General features: G+C 32.0%; 2 protein-coding genes across 4 annotated transcripts in view; one reads left to right on the top strand and one right to left on the bottom strand.

Moving 5' to 3' along the window:
* The window catches only part of LOC148616329 (uncharacterized), a 46206-nt gene extending 32798 nt beyond the window's left edge, over positions 1-13408 (top strand). The window contains exons 7-15 of one of the 3 annotated variants that reach the window (XM_088583236.1): positions 306-392; positions 4072-4186; positions 4808-4914; positions 5595-5700; positions 6162-7909; positions 9970-10104; positions 10400-10501; positions 10768-10868; positions 12913-13408. In XM_088583236.1, coding sequence (XP_088439362.1) covers positions 306-392; positions 4072-4186; positions 4808-4914; positions 5595-5700; positions 6162-7909; positions 9970-10104; positions 10400-10501; positions 10768-10868; positions 12913-13264 — 2853 coding nt within the window. In that variant the 3' untranslated portion in view covers positions 13265-13408. Of the gene's footprint in view, positions 1-305; positions 393-4071; positions 4187-4807; positions 4915-5594; positions 5701-6161; positions 7991-9969; positions 10105-10399; positions 10502-10767; positions 10869-12912 lie in introns of all 3 variants that reach the window. The other 2 variants (XM_088583235.1, XM_088583237.1) reach the window with 2 other exon arrangements.
* A 4770-nt stretch (positions 13409-18178) lies between these two features.
* LOC148616328 (uncharacterized) lies at positions 18179-25521 on the bottom strand. The gene is made up of 4 exons (XM_088585069.1): positions 25501-25521; positions 23470-23516; positions 20448-20521; positions 18179-18612 (listed from the first exon to the last, which is right to left on the bottom strand). Exons 1-4 carry the CDS (start codon positions 25519-25521, stop codon positions 18281-18283), a joined length of 474 nt encoding a protein of 157 aa, XP_088441195.1. The 3' UTR covers positions 18179-18280.
* Positions 25522-27571: the final 2050 nt, after the last annotated feature.

Genomic DNA, 27571 nt, shown 5'->3' with positions numbered 1-27571 from the left:
AGCATGATGCCTCTGCAATGAAAATGTTGTCTGTTTATCTACCTATAAAAATAAGAGGGTCCCCAAGACTTACTTAAACTAGTTCAACTTGAAATATTTTAATATGGAAAAGCTTTTATTACTATTAGCATACCTACCAAAGAAGTCATTCTGTTTGATGCATTTGAAAAAAAAAAAACTTCTTTGCATGTTACCCTCTTATTTAATAAATGAGTTATTTCCCTTTTCTGACTGAATGACTGAATTGTTATTTGTTTTTGTTTACTAACAATGTTATGCTGCATGTTGTGTGTGTTTTGTGACAGGTGAATGGAGATATACCAAACAAAGTGAAGAGTGATGCCCATGCTATGATGCTTGATTTCATTAGGTCTCGACCTCCATTACAACCAGTAAGTGTTAATGAAATAAGATGGCTCTCAGGAGTACAGTGGTCCATGTAGATAGTTCAACAACTATAAATAATTTTAACTAAATATAACTGTAGATACATGCATGGTAATGATCATACTAATACAATGTAAATGATCTATGATGCTATTGCTGAAGTGATTTATTTTAAACCTTCCTCCTCTTGACGACTTCTTGAAATGTCATTTTCCTTAAATTTTTTTAAAGTAGTAACTTCTTTCTCTGTATGCTGATATCTAGTAAAGTTTACTTTTTCCAGGGCCTGATCTGTACATTGATGATAAGAAGTTTTAGTAAATTCTGTTTAAGAAAATAACAGTATTGTCAATCTATTACATAAACTTCTCCCTAGACAAATAATGAGTAATGAGCAGAAAGATGAAGTAGTTTTTACTTGTTTTCCCTCTAGATTAGGCCCAGTTCTCTTGTTTTCCCTCTAGATTAGGCCCAGTTCTCTTGTTTTCTCTCTAGATTAGGCCCAGTTCTCTTGTTTTCCCTCTAGATTAGGCCCAGTTCTCTTGTTTTCTGTCTAGATTAGGCCCAGTTCTTCTCTTCACTGAAAAACCTTAATTTTTAACTTAAACATTCTCCTTCCTCTTAAAAGGTTTCACACAAGTTTTTCTTCTTGCTTCCCTTTGGCTGTTAAAGCCATAAGTAGAAACCTTAACATTAAAACCTTAAAAATCAATAAGTCCAAAGTTGCTACTGGAACACCAGTCAGTTGAAATGTAGTACACTACAAAGCGTAAATATTGAAAATCATGAAACCGATGGACACGAAAACTTTACCAGGGTTCTGTGTTATTTGACACTTAAATCTGTTATTATTATATTCAACCTGTGTATTCAAGCAACCTTGTTGTCCCATTAAAGTGTTTGAAAAGGCAGGTTGTATTGTAAATCTTAAAAATCACATGGGTTTGGTACAAGATTTCCTAGGCTGCTATTGATTCATCATTCTAGTAAAACTGTACATTGTATAAATATTAGTAATTGTGAAATCTGTTTTATCTTCCATTTTGTCAAGCCTGATTATTTATGATTATTCCTTTCCTTGTCGGTTTAAAACATACAAGGTCAAGTTTGATATATTTGTAATGCCTTTCATTAAATTATTTCTAAATCTTATCATTTAAATGTATATACCCCTGGAGTTTTAAAACTTCTATAATTTGATACAATAACATTGACATTTTCCATTTTAATATCCTTAATGAAAACATTGTAATAACTCTTTAATATATAGGTTATTCTATACAGTATATACATGCACAAAAAGTAAATTTTGTTGTTTTCTTTCTCTGGCATAATTATACAAAAACATAATTTTGTAAAGACTTTTCATCAAAGTGAACGCATGCTCTGAGAAAAAGCTGTGCATTTTTTTTTCACCATATGTATTACCCAGTCAGAGCAGTTAATTAGCTCAACTGCTATTCATCAATTACCTCAGACACTATTCACTGCTAGCCTGTGTTTACTGGCCATGAGAGAGATTTACTAACTTACCATGGAGGTTTTACATACTAGCAGAGAAAATGAAAGTGTGGAGAATTTCAAAGTTAAGCAGATTAGTGATGATTTTGCTAAGGAAATTATTGAAAAGTTGTCTAAATGGAAGAAAGTTTGTGAGGATTTGATTATTGAGGATTTAGAAGTAGCTAAGAATGAGGTATAAACTTAATTTCCCTATACAGTATTTAAAAGAGGCATTTGTATAAAAGCTCTCGTCACATATGCTATGAACTTCTTTCATATGCATTCAAAAATTAATTTTAGCTTTCTGACTTGGCAAGTCAAGGAAAGTAAAGATGTAACAGTTCTTCCTAACATATACCACTATCTACAAGTAATTCTTGCATTACTGATTCAATTAAGAATGAATGACAGGGATAGATTAAGATTTTAACATTGTTTATATTACATTATCATCAAATGTCACAATTCTTGTTTAATTATGACATTGTATAAGTTAATTAGAATGACCTGTCCTATCACCTTACTGGTACATTCCTATCAGTATAGTAACTTAACACCTGTCTTGTGTGACAGAATTTAATCATACTATATTATTTAATGAAGCAGAGACTATAAAGTATGTAGTCTTTCAGATTGACATGTATTAGAAAATTGATATATACTTTTATTTAAAAAATCTGAAATTTAAGTGTTGGTATGTGCAATTAATTTTTTGCTGAGTAAGCAAAATATTTTGATATTTCGTGTTGTTATGAATGATAAAAGAGAATGTTTCATTTTTATAAGGCAGGTTTAATCTGTAAAAGGACAAAGTTTAAAGCTAGAGTGATCTTTTCAGTGACAACTCATGTTCTAGTAGACTTGTGATAACTTGTTTGTGGCCCAGTTGTTTTATATGTTCAGATACAAAACTGGCTTACTCTACATTCAATTTGTTTTTCCCATTTGGTAACATTCAGCCATTTTGCTTGCACTAAATCCACATATCCTGGAAAGTTCTGCTGAATGTAACTTCCTGGAATCAGGCTCTCAGTGCTTCTTATGTTATAATCTAAATTCATGTTTATTACTGCTATGATGACTTCATCTTCTAAAATTAGTTTTTCCTTATTTTAGTTAAACTGGCACATTTCAATCATTTGTTTCTTAACATGACAAAATTTATAACAGTTTGGAAATGTTTACCTTCATGTAAATTATGAAAACAGATGAATCAAACTGAATAGCATTAAAATTGATAAGCTTTATCGAAAAGATTATTATTCAATTATTTTCCTTTTTTTCCCCCTCAAACATGGCAAACCAAACCAGAAGGTTATCAAAGAAGAAAAAACTTATAAATATAAGAAAAAATTAAGGTCACCAATCTCTTTCATGTGTTAAAGACCTCAATCAGTATCTACTAAGTAAATTCAATAAAAAACAAACCATGAAAAAACAGACGTTTTGCTGAGATAGAAGAGAATTATAAATATAATTGAATTAGATCAGTCAGACAGAAATCTGTTTATGTTAGATTTCCTGCCAATATCTACCTTGTTTATATCAATTCTATGATGAGTTTCTGATTGTAGATTGTACAGCTTTATATACTGTTTTCATTAATTGAAATTAACATGTAACCAATGGTAACCAATGTAATCCAATCAATCAATATGAAATTTTGTAATTCATATACTGTAAAAGTACTTTAATTAAACTTTTTCGTGGATTAGGGAATAAAAACAAGTTTGTGGGTTCTTGAATTCATGGTTTTGAGGTTTTCAGTATACACTGCAATGGAAATCTCCTTTTCATTGGGAACCCAGTTTTGTGGTTTGGCCTACCCATGAAAACCACGAAAATTGGTACACCACAAACAATAATATTTTCACAGTAATTGCATGTGTGAAAACTAAATTTTTCTGCTACTGTAACTATATTCGACTTTATAGGGAATCAAGCATAAACAGTACTAACTTGCTGAATTGGTGCTTTTTTCACAATACATTCTGTTATATTTTTCAATCTTAAAATTCAATTTATAGTATCTAATGTTTTGGACTTTGCATTATGAAAGTCTAATAAAGGGTTAAAACATTAACCACTTCTGATACTTCCCTTTGGATAATCAGTCCCATAAATTCAAACACAGAATGGTTATCTTTAAAACATCTTATCTCTTTGTTTTTCTATGTTCAGGCCAAAGACAGGGTATTAAAGTCACCACCAGAGAGAAAACTTTCAGCCAGAGAACAGATGTTGGTACATATAAGGAGTCAACCAAAACTCAGATCTGTCAAGGACAGTCATATAGGTATGGTATCTATCCACTATTTTATACCCTTGTTTGACAAATTGAAGTACATCTAAAAATCCCGTCTTTCTCTCTATCTATCCATCACACTTTTGGTTTCCAGAGGATTATTGAAAAATTATTCAACTAACTCTTTTTGAACTTCAACACAATGCTTTTGACCATAAAAGACAGGTCAACTTCCATTACAGTTTATATTGTTTTTACCATTCAGTTTTTTTATTTTTAAGAATTAGTAATGTAAAACTTTCTTTTAAGTAACTGAAAAAAATTGCTTTTTTAAGGTTTATGAGCATATTTCAACTAAAATCCAAAACAGATGGTACTATTAAGTTATGAACCGGAGAAATGTTTTACTGGAAATAATGAAATTCTCAACAAAAAAACCTCACTAAATGAAAGCTTTTGTATATTACATCCTATTTACACGATCAAAGTTTGATCAACGTTTTCTTGACAAAAGCAAGTTAGAACTATAATACAAAGAGAGAAAACATCAGTAAGACTTGGATTTAGGAAAAGTCATTCAAATTTCTTTAAAAACAGTTGACATGCTGGGTCACATTTGTCATGTCACAGATCGATTTTTAAGCTAATGATAATCCTTATTTTCTCTTTCAGTTGAAACATCCAGGACTAAGTTAGACAATGAGAATGAAGAGGAACCTCCACAACCTGTCAAGAAAGTTATCAAACCTGACTTCAATTTACTACTTGATAGCTTTGAGGTTAGTGTTACGAAGAATTAATGAATAGACCCCTTTTGTATTAAGTTGATAAGCATGCTCAATATACACTTATGTATGATAGAGCTTGGTTGAACAACAGAATTTTCCTCATAAAAGTGTATATTGAGCAAGCTCTGTGCATGCTCATCTAGTCAAACAATTAGCACAAAAGGATCTTTTAATCGGTTAATTTTCCCAAATATTAGATTATTGTTCCATCAACAAAGACATTTTTATTGGTACATTGTATTTAGGAATCACTACCTGCCCCTCAAAACTTCTCCTTAAACATGAAATGAAATTTGATGAAGTTTTATTTGAATTTTAGGATTGGTTTTATCATTATTAGAAAATTGCAAGAGAAATAATACAAATTTTAAAAGAGTAGACATATTGGAGTCGAAGTGAAAAATGTAAACTTCCTTTCACTTGATCTCCAAATATGTCATTCAACAGGGCATGCCGAAATTTCTAAAAAGTAATATATTGTTGATAAACTAACCAAATCTGGAATTCTTAATTGGCTAAGATTTTGATAGGTTTTAAACATATCTGTAGCATAATTTCACACAAGTGACTGAAATTTGTAATTGTGGCTTAATGAGCTGTAAGAAAAATGTTTTTACTTTTAAGTAACAATTTTACAATACACAATCTAACCCAAAATTGTTTTTTTCTAGGATGATGATGATGATGATAGTAGTGGTACACTTAGTCCTAAATCTCGGAGATCTAGTGTGGCATCTCCGTCTCCAGAGAAAGAAATACCTCAGTGGAGAAGAACTGGTATTGTTATTGTTAAATATTTGCTTTAGATAGTATACATTGTTTATCACAGACAGGCAATGAAATTTACATAGAAGTATTATTCAGTAAAGCAATGTAAAAGCAAGTCATTTTCCTACATTTTGTATGTGTTTTTAGCCTTTAAATGGTTAGTGAAATCGCACTGTGTTTATTGCTTTTTTTTCTTGTATAATATATTTGAACCATTGAAAATTTTCTGTTATACAGTAAACAAGTGAATGCTTTATCTCTTTTTTGCATTTGAAAGAAACTTGTGCGTGATTAACAATGAATGTAACTCTCTGTTTCTGACATTGACTTTGAAAAAAAAAAAAAAGAAAATGATAATTCAATGTCTTTGTGGTCAGGAGAAAAGGCGAACAGAACATTCATCCTTAAATGTATGCATTTTAAAAAAATTCCTTAAAGTTTTTAAATTTTGAATTTTTTAATCTTTACAGTTGTTCGAGATGCAGTTACTCAAGATAGACCAAACAACATGTTGCAGAGAAGGAACACCATTACAGTGTGTGAATCTCCCCAGGTATCACCTCAAAATAGTACAGTGGATAGTGGGCATGATAATAAACTTAAACGGGCAGGTCATGTGTCCAAAGCTAATGCATGCCCAAGTGATTTACGCAAACGTTTGAATGATAAATTGCATGGTCGTTCAAGTGTTTCCCAATTGCATTGTCGTCGATTGCATGGTTCTATATCAGAGCATCCGTCCGAAAATGAACAATTGCCTCCAGAGAAGAGTGTTACAGAATCTGTCAAATCAGAGTCTCGCTCAGTGCGAAGAGCTGCTTCTTCTGTGGGTCGAGTTTCTACAATAAAGAGTACAGATCAATCAACTGAATCTCAAAGAGTAAAACGAACAAGTTATAGACTTGTGAGCAAAGCTGAATCAAACTCATCTACACAAAATATTGAAGGAGTTGTCAGGGTACAAAGAAAAGTATCTGATAATGGCTCTAGTTTTGAGCTACATAGAAGGGTGCATCGTAAATTTTCAGATGAGAGTGAACCAAAGACCATTGACAGTGAATCTAGAATTCATCGTAGATTGACTGATAATGGTGAATCTGACGGTGTTGATAGTAGAACTAGAATACGTAGGAGAGTTTCAGAGAGTGGTCGAAGGTTGGTGAAAAGTGGCGATGACAGTACAAGTGCACACAGAAGAGTGTTGACTGGTGAAAACAGTTCTGTGAAAAGGTTGGAGGAGACTTATGAAAGAATAAAACAGAGACTTTCAAGTTCAAGGGAAAATCTTGCAAAAAGTACTGAAAAATCTGATCAAGTGAAATCAAAATCCAGTGAGAAAGACATTGTTTCTTCAAGGCTTCAGTCAGATAGTGCTGCAAATAAAATACAAAGAGCACCTTCACAAAGGTCAAGGGCACCTGTCTCTAATTCTGTTGATGGTAACAGTTCAAGGAAAGACAATGAAACCTCAAGACCACATTCTCCTAAAATCATGGTGCCAAGGAGATCCACGTCACCAATCTCGCAAGTAGCATCATCACCAATGTCTCCCACTCATTTGTCTACAACTTTTGCTGGTCTGACGGAATTATCTTCGTCACCAATTAAATTGCATGCTTCCCCAACAAAACAAGTGCATGATCATGCATGTTTGAATGACTCTGAAGAGAGTGAGGTTTCGTTAGGGCGTTCTCATCCTAGTAGGAGGATTTTAGTTACTAGGAGGAGTTCAATGCCAACAAGTAAGTCATGTAATGACCTTGAGACAGATTCAGTGACATCAGATCCTATGCAAAGGACTCAGAGTGTATTGGATGTATGTCCAGATAAGCCGAGGCCTAAGCCACGTCCTAGGATATCTAAACGAAATAGTGTTAGTGAAATTAAAAAAACAGGATCTAATGAACAATCTCCAGAAGTGCCAAATGCTGATGAAAAACCAAAAGAAGAAACGAACACATTGCCACCAAAACCAGTACCTAGACCTAGGAAGAAGATAGTGCAACGATCACACAGTCAGTTGAGTTCTGTACGACATTCATTAGATTTATCACAATTAAGTGCAATAAATAAGGAGGAGGAAAATGGTCTTGACAGCTCAGGAAGTGAAGATCCATCACAAAGTACAAGATTCCGATCAAAGACTCCTGGCCCATCAATGCATGAAGAAAGTGAATCACCAAGGTTATCAGAATTAAGTGTTGATGAGTTGTTAAATGTAAGTGAGAACACAGAGTGTGTTCAGACGACTAACAGTAGTTCAGCACCTCCTAGTCAAGACTCTAGCTCCTCTGACTCTGTGAGTACCTAACGTGTCTATAACCTCTCTAACAAAGACATAACCAATTGTAATCTCTCAGTCACAAAACTTTAAACACTTGGCTTGTGATTTTTTTTTTATTAAATGTTGTACACAGGAATAACTGCCACAAATGTTTTCATGTTTTCCATATGTTTTAAAACATATTTTTAGGTCCATTTTTTAATATGGGATTTTTTTATATAGAGGTAAAATTATATTAAAGTGGGTTTTGTTCAAGATCATTAAGAAATCATGGCATTTAAGAAACCTCACAATAATGTACTGAACCAAATAATAATAATACCCATGTTTTTCATGGTTCCCTAATATATGTCTTTTATATGTGTCTTTTGTTAGTTCTAAACATATGAAAAACTAATGGTGCAATTTTTCCTGTGAATATGATAATTTCTTTTTGTAAATCTCACAAATTTAACATAAAAGAATAATTTTGTTTTGTTTTGTGACTTGGTGATTATCTCTACCTTTACAGTTTGTTGTTTTTAAAGAGTGAATTATCATTGTGTGGTTTTATTTGTGCTGATCAAATCATAATATTACGATTTTCTCCTTTTTGCACATTTAAAAAACATTCTTCAAAAATCCACTGGTTTGCAAATTTTGGTTTATTTTTTTCAAATTTTAGTATATTAGACAAATGGTACATAGTGTCTCTAAAAAATCTTTGTTTTGAAAAAGTTGATTTTATTTTTTGTTAGTTATTATTCCAATATATAGAGTATGGTTTCAAAAAATATGGAAAAAAAGGAATTATGTGAAACCTGTGTCCTTGTATTTAAATAAATATTGGTTATGTCTTTGAAAACTGGTTGGCTTTAAGAATACACACAAGAGGAGTTTCTAATCAGTGAATAATTCTTAAATACAACCAGTCAGTTTAGGATTAATCTTTTAGCAGCTTTCATTACAATTCATTTCTGACCTTTCGGGAAAAAAAACATATTTCTTTTCTATTTAAAAAAAAATTATGATGATTAAAAGTTTCCAATCGATTCTTCGATTCAGTATAAAATTAGTAATGTTTGCTGCTAGCTTAAGATAGTTTAGATTTTTTTACTATTAGTGTTATGATATAATACATGTGCATAGTTTACATTTACATGTAGTACATGTATTCATATATGAATGAAGTTATATGGAATTCTGGATGATTTCTTTTGCTCTGATTACTATGCAAGAAAATTAAAAGGTAAAACTAAACTTTTATCTGAGAATTCCATCAACATATGTTTGATATTTTTACATCTAGTCTTATTTTGATTGTTGGTATCATTTAGCAACCATTGTTGTGCTATGATATAATAAATGTATTGTTTTATTTTTAATATTTTACTTACTTTAGTTGTGCTTCACCTTTAAATGTTGAGAGTCAGTTGTCTCCAATTATTAACACAAGCTTTTAAAGAATACACTTTAGATTTATAATGTTATTATCTAATTTAGGTTCCAACAAACATATATACACATTTCTTTCTTACACTCAACTTGCTTTACTGGTATATTCAATAATTTCATTTTCTATTTTTAAGTTTTTTTCCTCTCTTCTAATGGTTAAATGTGGTACATGTATATTTTACCTGAGGCAAAATAAATCATTTTTTTTAACTTTAACAGTAAAAAAGATATATTATTTATATCAGTAATTCATTTTACACTGTATTTGTAATAGTTTTAAATCTTTACTAGAAATAGTATTAAACATTCAACTATTACTGTTTAAAAGCAGAATTTTAAATAGTTTGAAAAAAATTGTTCGAGGGACCAGTTGATGGCAAACTTTGGGTGTGGGAAATTTCACACAGTTCAATCATTGAGGGCACAAATGCATCCTTAGGCTGCTTTTCCTCAGTTGTTTGGTAGGGTTGGTGTCTCAACACACATTCCCCATTTCTTTTCTCCTAAATAAATGCATCTATAGCATATCATAATTATCCTGTTTGTTTTATTTTTTGAAGAAGTGGAACCATCCAATAGAATGTTTGTCCTTGACCTTAGAGGAAGTTATCCATATCAGAAATGTATTGACCAAGGCGGAGTTGGAAACTCTCATCACTCAACCAGAACTCTACCATAGTGTATCTAAGGGAAAGGTATATTATTATATCTTCTCATTAATACTAGAGATAATCAGCTGTTTGATCACAAATTTTAAGATAGGATAGACTTCGTAATTTCTTTTTTTTTTGGAACTGAGTACATTGGTTCTGCTTGCATAATAATGTACAAATAGAATTTATCGTAAATGATACCAGTAATAAGTAAAGGTTAAACTAATTATTTGCGTAGGTTTTTATATAGCAATTAATGGAAGAATGTTGTGATGACAGTAGATGTGTAGATGTTCCTACATAATACAATGGTCAAAAATGTATTTTTACCTTTCAGGTTTGTTTTACCTGTAAAAAAGTTGAACTTTCAATTATGGATTGGTGGAGAAACAAATGTAAAATATGTAAAAGACTTGTCTGCAATAATTGTCTTCGCAAGGTAAATTTTGACTGAATGCTTTACTATGGGTAAGAATGTACAGTAATACAAATGATGGGCTACTAAAATCATCATTCTTTTCAATTTAAATGCCGTTTTGTGAGATAATGAATTATTGAAGAATACATCGAAGAAAATTGATAGATTTATTACATTTACATTCTTCTCAAACAACAAAAAGATATGAAGCATACAGATTTGTGTGATAATGAACTCTATTTTACACAATATTGTCCTTTTGTTTCCAAGATTTGATTCAATTGTAGATGAACATTCCCAAAGACCAGTTCAACAGTATACCTGTACATACATTATGTCCAATACCTCTTGGTCAGGAAGCTAGAGATATACTTAAAGTCTATGAAAGGTAAGTCTGCAAACAATTTTCATATTAATCATATGGTTTTTCTAAATTCGTTAATTTCTAGACTTTTATTTCTTCTTCCCTTGCCTTGATTCTACTATAAGGTCTATGTATACATGTCATCACTTGGCATTTGTCGTCCACTTTCTTCTTCGTTAACAATTTTTCAAAACTCTTCTTATCTGATACTATTTGACCAATTGGAACCAAACTTGGTATGAATGTTCCTTGGAGTATCCTGCATAGAACTGGCTTGGCTACTTTTGAACTGTCAAAAAACATGGCTGCCATTATTAAAAATAGAACATAGGGGTCAGACAGTAGTTTCTTGCTTATTATATCTCCAAAACATTAGGTTTAGCCAAGTTGTTTCAATTGCTGAAATGATCCTTATTATAAGGCCTGCAAAAGTTTCTGAGGGATCAAAGTTGTCAGGTGACTTCTTTTATGAGTTATTGCCCTTGAAAGATGAAAAATGATGGGATAATGTTTACAGTTTTAAGCCCATAACTTGAAAGCTCTAATAGATAGAAAGAAACTTTCAATTGCTGAAATGATCCTTATGGTAAGTTCTACCAATGTCTTCTTGAGTCAAAACTTATGGACAACTCTTGATTAAATTTATTGCCCTTGAAAGGTAAAAATAACCAGATGAGTGATTCAGGCTCCTGGGAGCCTCTTGTTTGAATGCCAATTGATAACAATTTAATGAATAACTTTCCATCCCTGGGACAAAGATATTGTTACATCACTTAAACCATTCAATTATGTCCCTTCATGCACTAATGCATTGAACATTGTTTTTGTTCTGGTTAGTATGTTCTTATATATCATGTATACAGTTTCCATAATGTCTAATTGTATAAAGTCATTAGAATCATTCACAAACATTTGCTTTTGGTTTATAATTAAATATTTTAGCAGAGATGTCATGAATAAATTAGGTTCTTTTGTTATTAAGCTATCTAGAGTCACTGGACATGTAGGTTTAAAATGCATACCATACATGGTAACTTATAATCAGAAAATAACATAGAAACTATCTATGATAAAAGCATGTGGTGATGGAGGAAGGAAAAACCCACCTATTTCCTATTGTGGCAAATTTGTCATCCCCTATTGTATCAGTATGTCTGCACTTCAGGTGGATTAGCAATGCTTTCACAACCTAGACAATAACTTGGACTTAATCACCATTAAAATATTACATTTTCAAAAAAATGTTTTATTCTTCATTATTATGATTTTGTTGAATCAGCCAAAGTATTAACAGATTATATAGATATACATTAAGTCTAATACAATATATGTCTGTATTTACAAGTGCAGGATAAGTATATTTGGTGGTAGCATTGTATATGATTTATAAAAAGGCAGAAAAATCAAATCTTTAATCACGAATGCTAAACAATGGAATTGATTTTTAGACATGTATTTAAAATGCCTCATATATACCCAATTCATTGAATGTTCATAGGATGTTTTTACAGTTGTTCAGTTTAAGTGCACAAGTTTGAATCAAATATCTTTTTGTTAACAATAGATGATGTATATTTAATGTATTGCTTCTGGATTCCTCTTTAAAAGAGGTTTAATGCATGAAGTACTCTTAATATATTGATTAGTTCTGTCTGCACATTTTATTATATGGTTAGATGTTTTATTTGCTTTCAATTAAAGTCTCGTATTTACATTTATAACTTACGGCTGTTTCAGGACATACTGTAATAGTTCTGTTTTTCATGATTAGTGTTTTCAGACATTATCATGAATATTTCAGTTTGTGTTATGTTTGTGAACTTTGTGGTTTATAAGTGTAATCTGCTGCTAACCATGTAATTTTGTATAACCTGCTAAAAAATTAGAAAAATTTCTTAAATACCTGCAATTACAGTGGTATGTTCTAATGGGAAATCACTTTTAACCTTTAATCATTATACTAATGAATAAAGTAGAAGTGTTATTTTATCTGAAACAGTCTTAACATTCTATTTATATAAAACTTCTATTTACATTTATTGACAGTTTCTAAATTTCCTATTTTCAGTACTGGATCTGTTCCACATTCTCCGAAGTCACAGAGGAAACTTCTACAAGAAGTAGAAAACAAATCTCCAAAGAAGAGAGGACTACAACGATCACAAACATTTAACACTGGGTCAAACTTGGCCACTCCATTACCAAATAAAAACCTTTTGAAAGGACCTCAAATGAATGTGTGTTGTGAATGTAAGGGAATGATCATGGATATTATACGGACAAGTCGGACGTCTATAGCTATAGTAAACAAGGGACAAGCAGTGAAATCACCTGAAAACAATCAAGAGGAGAGACATTCATTATCATTATCTGCCTCTTCTCTCTCTCAAAGTGTCAGAAATCTATTCACATCTAAATAATGTATGTCTACCTGATACTGCTGAACTATTATTGTTCTATGATGATATCATACCCCCCATGTAAGTCCCTGGTAGTATTTCTTCAAGTTCTGTATACTATTTCAAATTTCGTAGAAAATATTCCAGTCAAATCCTTTTTGGTAACCACCTGAATTCAGCAATAACTAGATCTAAGTAGGCTGTGAATAAATATCTTTATATAGTGCATTCTATGTAAAATTATCTCTATGTCAAGTCCATTTGTCTGATATGACCTTGAGTTTGCTCTTATTTTGAAGGTCACATAGGACAGGTTTGACTACATAGGTATCAGGGGATATTTTCCAGTGTAAATATCCACATTTTTGCCAAAGATGACTAAAAGGAAAACCTTCAAACCACTGTCCCCAAAATAACATGTTTGAAATAATGTCAGTATAGTAATATACCAGTAGTGCCAACTTCTCAGATCAAAACCATTTTATATTTTTTATTCTATTGCAATATGTGTTACACTTGTTTTTTTCAGCACCTTTTGCTTGCTGTATTGTTTTGTATTGGTTGACAATATGACTTCTATTGTATTCTGTAAATGTATTAATTTTCGCGAATTCTGTCAAGTGAACATATTTGTGATAATTAAAAAAAAAGAAAAGCGTTATATAGTGTGAAAAAATCAATTTCATTGGTACTATTTTTCATGGTTTTCTGTCCACAGGGAAAATAGCAAAGATTATTACACCATGAACAATATCCAGTGAAGCCTGTCAAAACAAAATGATACTGTAGATTCTGGATGTTTGATTTTTTTTTATATTGACTGAAAAAGACCCCAGAAGATGTTTGGCTGTAGACATATTTCACTGTAGTAGAAACATGATGTAATGTTACCATCCAGATAGATTAATATGCATAATTACTTGTGTTCAGTGTCTAAAATTGATATGTAATGTTCATCAAAAGTTCTTTTTCATGAATATTTTAAAAGAAAACTTAATTATCTGGCATTTATCAATACATTTGTACTGCTATTGAAATAATAATTCGTGGATACCAATTTTCATGGATGAGTGAAGAAATTCTTGAATTCGTTGATTTGAGGTTTTCAGTATACACATCAATGGGAATCCCCTTTTTGTTGGGTACCAAATTTTGTGGTTTGGATTATCCATGAAAACCACGAAAATTGGTACCCCATGAACAATAGTGCTTTCACAATGCTTGTGTTACAGTGGTCACTTATATTCTATCAACACAGGTTCAAAATGTACAGAAAGTAGTTTAATAATATTTCATTCATGGTTGATGTAGACAACTAATCAGACTGTTTTGGATAGATTTCACTTTACTTTCTATTTCCAGTACTCCTGTTAGGACATGAAACCATAGTATGTTAGTCATTTGCACAAGAGACAGATTATCTGACAAATTTTACACTTAGTTGTGCATATGGCATAAATACTTCTAATTCAATAAAGTTGAAATGACCTCCAGATAATGTACAACTGCTTTATAAGAAGGTAGTCTTTGAAGGTTTTAATTTTACCTGTTGACCTTTATACAGGTGTGCTGTAAACAAATTTTTAATTAATGAGTTTGTTGTAGAACTCATTTCAAACTTAAGAAATCTTCACAGAACCATTTTAATGAATTGAATTAGAAGTAATAGTTCCTAAATGTACTAATTGAAAAAATATGTTGAATTTTTTTTTATACATTTTCCTTTTTTGACTGAAAGCCTTGGTTATATTTACTGTGATTTGTTCTCAGCCTAGTTAAATGACCTTGGAATATTAAATTGAAGTACAGAGGTTATTCTGCTTTCCTCAGTGGGTAAAAGAAGAGTTGTTCAACCAGTGAATGGAAATTGATTTTTGGATTTTCTTGAAATAAATGTTTTACCTTCTTGATAAAGTCATTAAGACCAAGAAGTAATTTACCAGTATTTACACAGTATTGGCCATCATTGGAAGCCAATGGTTCATTATGTTGTGTTGCCTTCCTATATCACCTGGTGATGTATAAAGGTAATGCAGCATCATTGACCATTAGTTTCCGCCAATGAATATCAATTAACTTAGATTTTAACACCAGATAAAATGTTACTGTGAATCATTAATGAAACTTCTTTAAATAGGTATGGGTAAAATGCATTTATTGGACAAATATTAAAATATGCCTTTACATTTTTAATGAAATAGTAAATCTTAATAGGCTATATTTTTATGGCATGTGGTGATTGAATAAAGTGGTAGTCAATGAGACTTCTGTCATTACAGTTGAAATGTACATTTGTTACTATTGAGAATCACTTGTAAATTTTTCCATTTGCACTGTGAATATTCATCTATCACCGTCATTCATTTTTATATCAGATTATTTATTTGAAGTTGTTAAAATGTTGATAGTTTTAGCAATGTAATATTGTGATACAGGTGCATTTGTTTTTAGACATACATATTGAAGAGTTTTAGTTCAGTGTTGTGAAACAATGGAATTCCATGTGACAATATAAGGGATGAAATAAAGTGGATTTGTTTTAATCACTTGGTTAACTAATTTGGTCAGTGAACTGTAAAAATACTATGAAAGTTTTTCGCTGTAAATAGTCTTGATGAAAAATGTAAGGTTTCTCCTTGAACTGCAGCTAATAAAACAAATATGAAAAGATTATTAAAAAATACAATATCTATTCAGACATTTGTTCGAATGATTTTTTTTTGTAATTTCAAAATTTTTATTCCAGTATTCACCCAGTATTTTGCAGAATTGTATGTTTCTTGACCTTTAAACCTACAGAAGGTGATATTGTCACACGTTCTTCCCTCAGTATATATATGTACCTTTATGTCCAGCTGTTAGTTTTATTGTAGAAGCACAATGTGATACTATAGAATATAAGCTGGTTGTGAAGTATACTGAATTAAAATTTGGTGCAACATGATGTTAGAAATCTCATGAGATAGATAAAAACTGGTCAATAGAATATTCTTATACCCTTCAGTTATCAGTGGCAGATTGAACCCCTCCCTTTTTGTTGGAAAATTTTGTTAATTTTTTTTTTCAAATTAGTACAAAATTTTTAACATGTATTTCTAAGTTTGCCCTGGCTGTGTTATACATGTATGTCTTTAATAAGTTATGGTCAGTAAGTAAAAATTGGACTCGGAAGAAAGAAGCTAAGTCACCTTTTTTTATAGTATATTTTGATAAAATTATTACAATTGATATAGCGTTTTATTTTGTTTATAGCTGTACAGGTATGAAGACATTGAACTTAAAGCAGGGCATCCAGTTTGATTACACTTTTATGACTTGATTTGATCTTTTTATATTCATTTCTGTATGACCTTATTTGAAGAAGTAGTAAAGTAAATAATAATTAAGACTTTTGTACCATTTTATATATTTTTTATTTTTGAAGATTTAAACACCAATGCCTAAAAGTTTTGACATGGTTAGTGTGGCAGAGCTCTTGATATTTTTCTTTCATTTTTTTCACTTCTGTGATATTTTTAGCAGTTACATTTACCATACATGGATTTAATTGCTATAAGCTGTTTTTTTAACCTTTGTTGTAAAGGGTTTACCTAATCAAGTTCACCTGTACATTATATGGGTATTCAAGTTCACCCGTACATTATATAGGTATTCAAGTTCACCCGTACATTATATGGGTATTCAAGTTGACCTTTATACGACTTAACAGGAATGAAATAATAAAAAAAATGTGGAAGAAAATTGTCTTGTGTTTTTGTCTTTCTTCAACCAAAACTACAATAATGACAAAAATCTTGTTTTATTTTTTTACCATTCCTCTACACTATGGTATACCAGTGTCAGTCTGTCCTTTACTTTTTGCTCAATAAATAAAAATGTTGCCTTTAAAACTTTGGTGAATTGTTTTTTTTCACTAATGTGAGCTCCCTTTCTATATTTACAAATTTCCACTTTTTGTTTTTTGAGTTATTGGACTTTAATTGTACAAAAAATTGGATGATTTTATTTTTGGGCTATAATTAAACAAAAAACTCTTGTAGCAATGTCAATGAAACTTTGGTGAGTTGTTTATTTATATTGATGTAAGGTCCCTTTATTTTCTGTAAATTTCTGATTTTCTAATTTAGAGCTATGAAACTTTATTCATAAAAGAGGGGGGATTTCACATATTTCGTACTATAACTTAGTAGTGATTGCCATTTTTTAATGAAACTTTGGAAAGTGTTTATTATGAATTGTTATGAATTATTGATTTTTCATTTTTGAGTTTTTGGACTTAATTTACAAAAATGAGGATTTCCAATAAGTGCCCAATAACACTAAAACCTTCAAGAAATTTTCAAAACTTCTTGTTGTTTTTTTATTAATGTAAGTTTTTTTTTATTTTTATATAATGTGTGTCAAATATTTAATAAAAATCAAATCCAGAGCTGTATCAAGCTTGAATTTATGTGGATAATTACCCATCCGTTTATGGTTGTATCTGGCTGGGCTCTGCAAAGCTTTTTTTCTTCTTTAATCAGTTCTGTGCTATGATTTTTCTTGTGTAACCTGTAAGTATTTCTTAAGTTAACCCTTACCAGGGATTTTATATTACACTCACTGATCTACCAAAGGTTTCAGTGTGTATCTGCTGCATGCAGAATTCATTATAAACAACAAAGAGTCGGTTAAGCATTTATTGTACCCGAGTAGCTAATGGTTATTCATAATACAAGATTACACCAATCACAGAATCGTATTGCCTCTGGTTTTCTCCCTTCAAAAAATTTTTAAGAAAAAACGCTGTGGCTGATACTGTGCTGGTACTTGGCACATTTGAATCGTGTCACTGCTGAGGGTTCGGTATTTATTACCGATTGTATGGAAGATATAGAAGTTGATAAACACTGAAAAAACACCTTTCTATTTAAATGAACAAAAATTAGTATAGTAATTTTTATTTCACATTTTATATACATTTACTTAACAGAACACAAAATAATAGGAAGTAAACAATCTCTAGACAACTATATGATTAGCACGACCTGCTTTTTGTCAGTACTGTTTGATTTCGATATATGTGTCAATGCCTTCTTTTTTCTCCATTTTCACAATTTTTGGTAGATATAACCAACATCCTGTATTGTAGTAAGAGAACGTTGCGCAATCTTTGGTGCTGTAACAGACTACAGCACACTCAATGGCACCCATTACCGACTTTTTGGTAATTGGTGAAATATCTTTATGGACCCTGTAATCTTTCCACGTTAAGTTGTAAATTTTTGACGGGGAATACTGAGGGAGCACAACTACGGATTTTGTTTGTATTATCAATTCAGTCGATTCCGTTGAACACACAACTCTCTGACCAAATGTCACCAATACTGCTGTATTAAACAAAAAAAAAAAAGAAATTTTACCATTGATTTGTGCATTTATGTCTGAAATAAAGTATTAAATACTAAGTATAAATAAAGTTAATAAAGATCATTCGTAACTAATTGGATATGATAAAATACCTCAGTAATTTACATTTCAAACTCTGAAGCTTATATAAAAAGATGCCAAACAAGGAAAGTACGTCGAATTGAAAAAAAAATATGCAATTCATAAAAATTGTAATTTTCAGACATTCAAGTTTGATTTTTACACTTGAATTAGAATAACCATTAATAATAGGATAATTAATTGGAAAGAGTGAATAACCAAAATATGATCACGAGTACCGAAGAACGCCTCGATTTTACGAGTGTGCGAAATTTGTTCCGTGCACGAGTTAAATCCTCAAGCGTTCTTGGCACGAATGATCATATGTTGGTTATTCACGATAAACAATTGATTATCCTATTTATTATATAGATTTTCTTCATAATTTATCGATATTTTCAACATAAATATTAAATTGATTGATATCAAATTTGTGACGTTTTGGCGAGAGAAATTTCGTGAGTGAAATTACCGACTATATTTCACAGTGTGAATTATCGAAATTTATTACACTGAAAAATTTCGATAAAGCACTGCTTTCTATATAATAAATAACAAGAGATAACTGAATCGTTCACCTGGTTTGATTTTTGCCTTTCAATGACAATAAGGAGTTGTCCGACAATTTTGACTCAAAGACTTTGGTAGGACTTATCATACGAGTCATTTCATTAATTGATTGTTTCTTTCTATCGTTCATAATTTTCAAGATATTGGCTAAAAACTAAAAAAATGCCATTTTTCACATTTCAAGGGCAGCAACTCTAACAAATAGTCATTCGACAATTAAGATCCCCGCAGACTTGTGTCGGCCTTATAATAAGGGTCATTTTTGCAATTGAAATAATTTGGCTCAACAGTTTTTGAGATACATGAGAAAAACTTCTGACTAACCCGTTTGTTATATTTTAGTAACAGCTGCTGTTTTTGGCGGATCAAATATCCCTACATTGGATCGATGCATAAAACCATAAGGAACATTCATACAAAGATTGGCTCTAATTACATGTAGTCTGGCAGTTTCAGAGTTGATTTTTGAAGGAAATATCATTTTAAAAAAAAACATGGAAAAGGGGCAATAACTCCAGCAATGCTAATTTTAAGTAGCGGAAATTTGAAAATTTGATCTGAGATAGATGTCATAATTTATTTGGCTCTAATTGGTCAAGTAGTTTCAGAGAACTGAAAAAGAGTTTTGAAAAATTGTCAACCACAACAACGGACGATGACGACGGACAAGTAATGGTGGCTTTATCACTTTCTTTGACATTAGGAGAACTATGACTGTAGTTACTTCATTTATGAACATTTTGTCAAAGAGTAAGCTTTAAAACATAAAGATAAACCTACTTTTTAACGTTTTAACTCCGAACTAAATAAAATAAATTTTGTCATTATTAATAAAACCCCTTTACTAAATCCCTTCACATTTGTGACTTATTTTTCACCATTATAAGTTTTGTTTGTAATGTCTCTTTCTGTCAACCGTAGGTACGTTTAATTAGGGATTGTTTATACAAAAATTAAGTAATCCCGACGAAATGTCCCAAGTTCATTACCCAATATTCAAAATGTTTACATAGGTTGAATGAACCATTTACCCGCGTCATTGTTAATAAAATAGAAAAAGGAACAGATATGGTGAAACGCAACAAATGCACCATATTATAACCTCTACACAAATAGTAAATACTTCCAGAGATCACCAAAAGATCTTCGATAAGTATAAACGCACCTTTAAGTAAGCTCTGATAGGCCCCGACAACAAAAGTAATTAAATCCACGGTAACAGAACGTGGAAAACATAACCTGAAAAAGAATGAAAAGGATGAAATTTCGATCAAACAGTTTCTAAATTTCAAAGGAGTGATATTTCCCGTACTTTAAGTTTAAAGCGGAATGAAAATTTACTCCATCTGCATTTTCATTGTTTCTCAATGACCTGGAAGATGTTTTTTTCAAGGAAAATAAAAACAGTGGAGGATTTTTTTCAAGTTCCTACGGAGCCCGATAGGGACATATAAAGAAAACAATATCATATTGTGCACTCAAAATAATTATAATGCGTGCACGAAATAATTGTATTGTGACAGTGTGCAACTATTTTTGCGTACAATATAAATAATTTATTACTAATTTTAAAAGTACTAAACTGTACACCAAATGTTATGGGGAAGATATACTATGAAAACTTTAATTGTAAAACAATACAGTCTTGGGAACGCTTGATAATTGTGTAAACTGGTGTTTTTAACTTCATGTAGGGCATCCATAGGAATTAATGCACAGTAGATTAATTTCCTATTTTTATTTTTGAAAGATCAAATACCGATTTATAGTGTTATTAAGAAACACCTGAATTCATAGCTTCTTTTCCAAAATAAAACAAATCGTCGAGAGAGGATTCTTTCAAGTTTTTTAATACCAATGCATGGCAAGAATAACCTAATATATATAGTTAAACTAAGATACTCAAATATTAAATTTCTGAATGGCGGTGTGGTAAATACATGTAATATTCACTGTCACCGATTTTGGCATACTTTAAACATCCGAAATGGTACAAATGCGATATGCTTTAACTTCCGCTAAAATTTTGGTTCCCTTGATATTATTGCGTCCTCTTTCGTAACCGTTATGACCCGAATGACTATACATATATATCGGTGTACTGATAATATATATGAACTTTATATAATCAATAGTAACGAACGCCTGTCTTTGAATCGGAAACTGGGTAATATATCATAAATTCAATGCTAACTGTTCATTTTATCCTTTCATGTAAACTTGCCATTCTAATACACGCAAAAAACGCATAGATATGTGTATGATATGTTTTATAAAAGGTACGTTGTAGCGATCTTTGTTTGTGATATTGACCGGGAACCAGTTTATGACCCAGATTTAGCAGCTGGCAATGAGTATTCATAAATATCGGGGCGTGCTAATGTATAGGCTAGAAACCACTAATTCCACTTCCCATAGGCTTCTATGCTAATTTCACAATATTCATGGCTTCTCTGGACTTTACCTTAACTTTAATCTGCAGAGGACTATATATCAGCATGATTCTACATATGTCAGCTCACAATCCTCAGAGTGGCATGTGGGGTTAGCAGACTTGCAGTGCAGTACTGGTCACCGGAAGTGAAGGGTCTATAAATAGCATGGGAAATCCCAGTGTTTTCACAAGATAGGGGTATATTTAGAAATCATTATGGAGATTAGGCTTCACATCACAAGAAGCAAAATGCACCTATAAAATGTACAGAAATGTTTTTCCTTTCAGAAACTGTTTAAATTTTTTTAAATAAGATGAGAACTTTTTTCACAGCACTATGAGGAACAGGGGTAATTTCTGCGTAGGACTATTTTTGCCTACGTTCCAAATGCTCATTGGTTGAATTGGTGGTCTGTAACCTATATGACCTATATAGTCTTGTAACTAGCCTTAGTGCCTGAATCGGAAACCGGGTAATGTTCAAAGCTTACTAATCATTTCATGAAACCTTCCCGTTCTCATACAAGCAAGAAAAACACGTACAACACACGTGTTTGATATTTAAGAGGTACATTTTATCTCGTATGAATCTGGAACTACGACGCTTTGGTGGTGAACACGGCGAAGATCTGCAGGATTATGGGGCGTGTGACTACACATTAATGCAAATCATATGCGAATATTAAATACAGAAATTACCAGTGCAAGAAGTCGTTAACACTATAAGCGACTTAAAAACAAAAGGGAAAGTTGTCGTTCTGTAATGCGCAAACACACAGAAACGTGTGACTGAGTGACATTGATAACTTAATTGTTTAACTATGTGCTCCTGTCCCTCTGTATACCCAAATGTCTGAGTTTAAATAAATAAAACTGCAAATCTACATGTTAATTACAAGTAAATTCGCGCTATGGTAAGAATAATAAAATTCTAAACCTGCGAAAATATTGGATGTTCCTAAATAACATCGTTATTTTGAGTATCTCTCTTTTGCTAATGCAGAACATTTCCAATAAATTTTAATCTAATTGGGCTCCCTATTGTCAAAAAGTACGATACAATTCAAGAAGACTGCTCCTAAATTACTTGTATATCACCGTGTACATGCACACATTTGGAGTATGAATATGTGGATACCGAGGATACAAAATAGAGGCGGTACGGACACAGGAAAGTCGACTTGCAGGTCATGGTTTAAAAATGATAAAGTTATTTGAAGCGATTATTTCACGGAACTCTACGATTATCAAGGTTACAGACCACCAATGGCATTACCAATTTGGAACGTACCCAAAAAAAACTCCTAAGTAGTCCTTTTAGCATGCCATTATAAAAAAAGTTGACAATATTTTTAAATGAATGAACTTTGGTTGGGCTAAATTTAAGGTAAACTAGTGAGGATCCCCTGAAAATGAACAAATTAACATAGAGAGTAATGGGAATCTGAATTAGTGGTTTGTAGCCTCAAGCATATATAACATTGCGTTTCTGGTGGTAAAAGCGTTTCATGAAAGGTCAAACATATCAATAATTCAGGATGGTAGTCAAGGACGTTAAAACCCCCTTAGTTTTCACCGTCCGTGCGAAACCCGACAGGATAGTCAAGGACGTTAAAAACCCCTTTAGTTTTCATTTTCAATGACCTTAGTCACACATAAACCATGCTCAGCAGCTTTGTTGTGTTATTTGGATTAAGCTTTTATCTTTGTAATTTTCTTTCGTTCAATAAAGGTATATTTTACTTAAACTTACCAGTTAATACTAAGATTTCCATCCTTTAAATCTGTTGGCTCATGGTCCTAAACCCATAAATAGTAGCAAAGTAATTAAGGCGTTTCCGTGGAATATGATTGACAGAATCAATGCAAAATTAAAATTAATAGAATTAACAGCAATTGGTTATGTGGCACGTATAATGAAGTTTCCGGTTACATGGATATAGCATTAATGATTATAGTGAACGAAAACTGGTATGTGAGATCATGGGCATTTTAATAAGTTCTTCTAAACTTATACGTACAGGTACACGGGCGCCTATCGTGCTTATATACATATGTAATATGCACCGCTCAGTGTGATAGAAATCTACTTTCTTTGTTGAATTAGAATAACACATCCTTATGGCTTTGCAAAAATTGTTTCATCATACCGAAGGTCCGGTAATCTGAGTCTACATTTTCAAAGCATTCCCATGTAAAGCATGTTTGCTTTAACCAACTTTATTACTAAATATTGCAAAATAAACCCTTTACAGGTTAGGCAAATAATTTTTTTTCAACATAGAAATGGTCTTAAATTCAAATTTAAAGGTTCATTTAAAATTTTCAATCATCTTTTTAATCGCCATATATATCAAAGTACTCGTGTACTGAATCAATTTATATCGCGATCGTTTGAATTTTTACGCCTCAAATAATCGTCAAATGGCAAAATATGGACTAAAAAAGAACGGGGTCGAATGCAAACACATCCCAACACACACACACACACACCAAAATTCATGATGCATCGTAACAGTGCTGCAGGTTGTGTAATATGCAGATTCGATATCGGTTTACATGGTACACCTAGTTGATTGTATACAAAGTGCTTAATTGAGCTACAAACTATTAGTTGAAAATTATTTGATGTTTTGGTTGTTCCTATTTTAACATATTCTTCAGAAATATGGGGGTTTGAAAATATTGCTACTGTTGAAAAATTACATCTTCAATTTTGTAAACGCATATTGGGAAAGAGTAATCAAGGGAACCAAGGTTATAGCTGTAATCAAAAGAATGTAATCCAGGGACAAAAACTAGACATGGAAAACATACATACACAACAAAGAACATAAAGTAACTAAAATCATACATACAAAGTAACAAAAGCAAATAAGCAACTCGGACTCCGCTAAAAACTGGGAGCATTGACCAGGTGCACCGGTAGGGTAAGCGTCCTGATCATCTAAGATCATCTACACCAAATTTTATGGTATATGGGGAACTTGGGAAATTCCCCCTTGAAGTAAATATCAAATTAAAAATGGTGTGTTTTTGGCATAAAATAGTTTCTAATGAGAATAAATTGTCAGGAAAATTATACAAATTACTACTGTACTTAAGTGAGCATGATAATTTTAATTTTAAGTGGATTAATTATATAAAGTCTATATTTGATGATTGTGGTTATAGTGAAATATGGAATATTCGGGAAAATGTCAATTTTAACGTTTTAAAGATTAATATTAAACAGCGTATCCAAGACCAGTTTATCCAGAGATAGTTCACTGATATGATCAATTCATCTAGAGGGGAATATTACTGTAATTTTAAAGACGAATTTCGATTGGAACCTTATCTTTTAAAACTAAAATCGGGGCAACGGGTACATATTTGTAAATTAAGGGTTTGTAATATTAAATTTCCTATCGAAACTAGTAGATGGCGGAGAAATACTATGGGACGAAAGATTGTGTACAGTATGTGGATCTGGTCTTGGGGACGAATATCATTATTTATTTGAATGCAATAACAATATAGTTTAAGAAATCAGAAGAAAAGTTATTCCGAGTTATTATATTGGGTATCCTAATAGAGAAGAAATGTATGGTATGTTAAAATTTTGTATGTAAAAGTATTTATAAATTTATCAATTTTCATTCAAAAAATTCAAAAGTTGTTACATTGATTTATCATTTGTATGTTGATGTAATGATTCATAGTCTTTCACAATTAAAGTAGTAAATTCTATATTTATATTAAATCAAGTTAAAAAATTACCTTTAAGCACTCTGGGAATTACCCTTAATTTCTTATTAGACATTCTGGGAATTAATGGGCTAATTAGGTAATACTTACCTTTAGACATTCTGGGGTTAGACAATTGGGCTACAACCGATCCACTCAACTAGCTACATTCTCAGTTGGTAAGCTAGGAAGTTCAAGATCAATAAGTTATTCGATAGACACCTAAGTGTCATATAAAGTGCTTAGTTTCTGAACAAATAGTTCCAAAGACACGTACATTAACATACCAGTAAACGGTAAAACCTTTAGAATATAATTTCAACAATCCTGTCTAGTGCAGGAATATTAGCCATGCACCTACAGCTCTATTATGATAACACACACACACATGGCCAAAATAGTCAAATAGATTAAGAATGATTAAGGAAAAAGCAATAACACCAGACCAAAAGAATGACACAATTTCCGAGAAATGCATTATAGAAATTCCTATGCAAAGTGTCGTTTTTATTTGTCACCTCCGATGTCACGAGGCGCTATCCGTAATGGAAATACATGAAACAGTGGGTGATACGTCAAGATGGTTTAGGGGCTATGCTACCCCTTCGTAAAAAATGGACAAAATATGAGCGCAAAATACTCTGAACCCTTTTTTTATATACAAATTTCTTGATCAGGACTACCTTCCCTTTTATCCACCAGGGCCAGCATGAAATATCTGAGGACAGCTATTCCAATTTGGTACTCAGCATTCCTCTTTATATTTTTAATTCTATGATTGAAGACTGTTTATGAACTCGCAGGGTTCCAATTATAGCCGGATATCAAACGGTTTATTATAACGAATAGGCAACTTTAAAATATCGACCGAAAATGAACAATTGGTTTATTAGGGTAAATGCACAGTAATAAACAGGTACTGATAAGAGGTTACAGGTCAACTATTTTATATTGGATCATTGTTAATGAAAACCTAATCAATAAGCATATTTATTTTCCAGTATTTTTTTGTTTATTGGGTTTGTTTATTGGAGTAAATAACAAAGAATTGAATTTGATATATTAAAAATACCTACAAAGGTGATCTAACTGTCTGGATTTAAACTTTAATGGGGTACGCCAATGTAGTTACTTTCCTGCTCTAGTGTAAGATAATTGCAGATGCTATCAGGCTTTACAAATCTAAAGGCTCTGGCGACTGCTAAGCAGATCGATCTATATTGATTGATTGATTTTTGATTTTTGGGGTTTAACGTCCGAGCAGCAATATTTCATCTATATTCAGACGATGAATATGAGATGGATGATAAAATGAACATGAAATGATGATGAAATGAAAAAAAAGGAGATGGGACACAAGGACAACAGGGCCGACAAATTTTGATTGCCACCAGAAAAATGGAGGGAGGGGTAAGGTCGGACAATTTAGCATCCTGTGGCGGAGCGCAAAGGTTCCTACTCCTATCGAATACCACAGCAGGGTTCTTTAACGTGCCAGGAACGCGGCATCTTTCCCAGCACGGTGCACCACTATGGTTTGCGGTCAGGTTTTCCGTATTATAGCCTGGCAACCCCAGCATGTAACACGCCAGGGATACCCCATTCCACCACCTGACGCACACATCACAGTTGCTCTGTTGGAAATCTATATTGATAATAAATGAAATTGTAAACAGCACTGTGTCTCACACATCTAATTGTCTGTGGATTGAATACGCCATACTATGGTAAACATATTAAGTCACCGACCACGAACATTTCGAGAAGATTCAAAAGTTGCCGTTACCATGGGAATCAATTTTTCCGCCAAAATTTAAAAAACGCTCCGATATGGATGAAATTTTGTTTTCTCATGAAAATGACTTGCAGAATCTAAATTTTGGGATTTCAAGACCAATATGATAGTCGTTGTAGCCATGGTGACTGATTTTCCCGCCAAAACTTCAAAATGCTTCGATTTGCGTATAATTTTGTTTTTAGGGTGAAAACAAGGAGTTGAATATATTTCTCCCATTCATAGGCTTCATTCACACCGCACGAGCGAGTGATCAAAAATTTGTAATTTCCCGCCACTTGCCGGGAAATTAAAATGTCGCGTGAAGACTCCCACGCTTACCATATTTACA

This window comes from Perna viridis, chromosome 5 (genome assembly GCF_037379345.1).
Source record: "Perna viridis isolate PV_CMFRI_1.1 ecotype Kerala chromosome 5, ASM3737934v1, whole genome shotgun sequence".
NCBI lineage: Eukaryota > Metazoa > Mollusca > Bivalvia > Mytilida > Mytilidae > Perna > Perna viridis.
The sequence above is the reverse complement of the archived record's forward strand: the minus strand, read 5'-3'. Positions and strand labels throughout refer to the sequence as shown.

Coding starts and splice junctions, on each gene's coding strand:
- LOC148616328 (XM_088585069.1), bottom strand. CDS start 25,521: ATGTCTAATAAGAAATTAAGG. Junction 20,522..23,469: donor GGAAATCTTAGTATTAACTG/GTAAGTTTAAGT, acceptor ATTCTTTTTCAG/GTTATGTTTTCCACGTTCTG. Junction 18,613..20,447: donor CTATCAGAGCTTACTTAAAG/GTGCGTTTATAC, acceptor TGTTTAATACAG/CAGTATTGGTGACATTTGGT.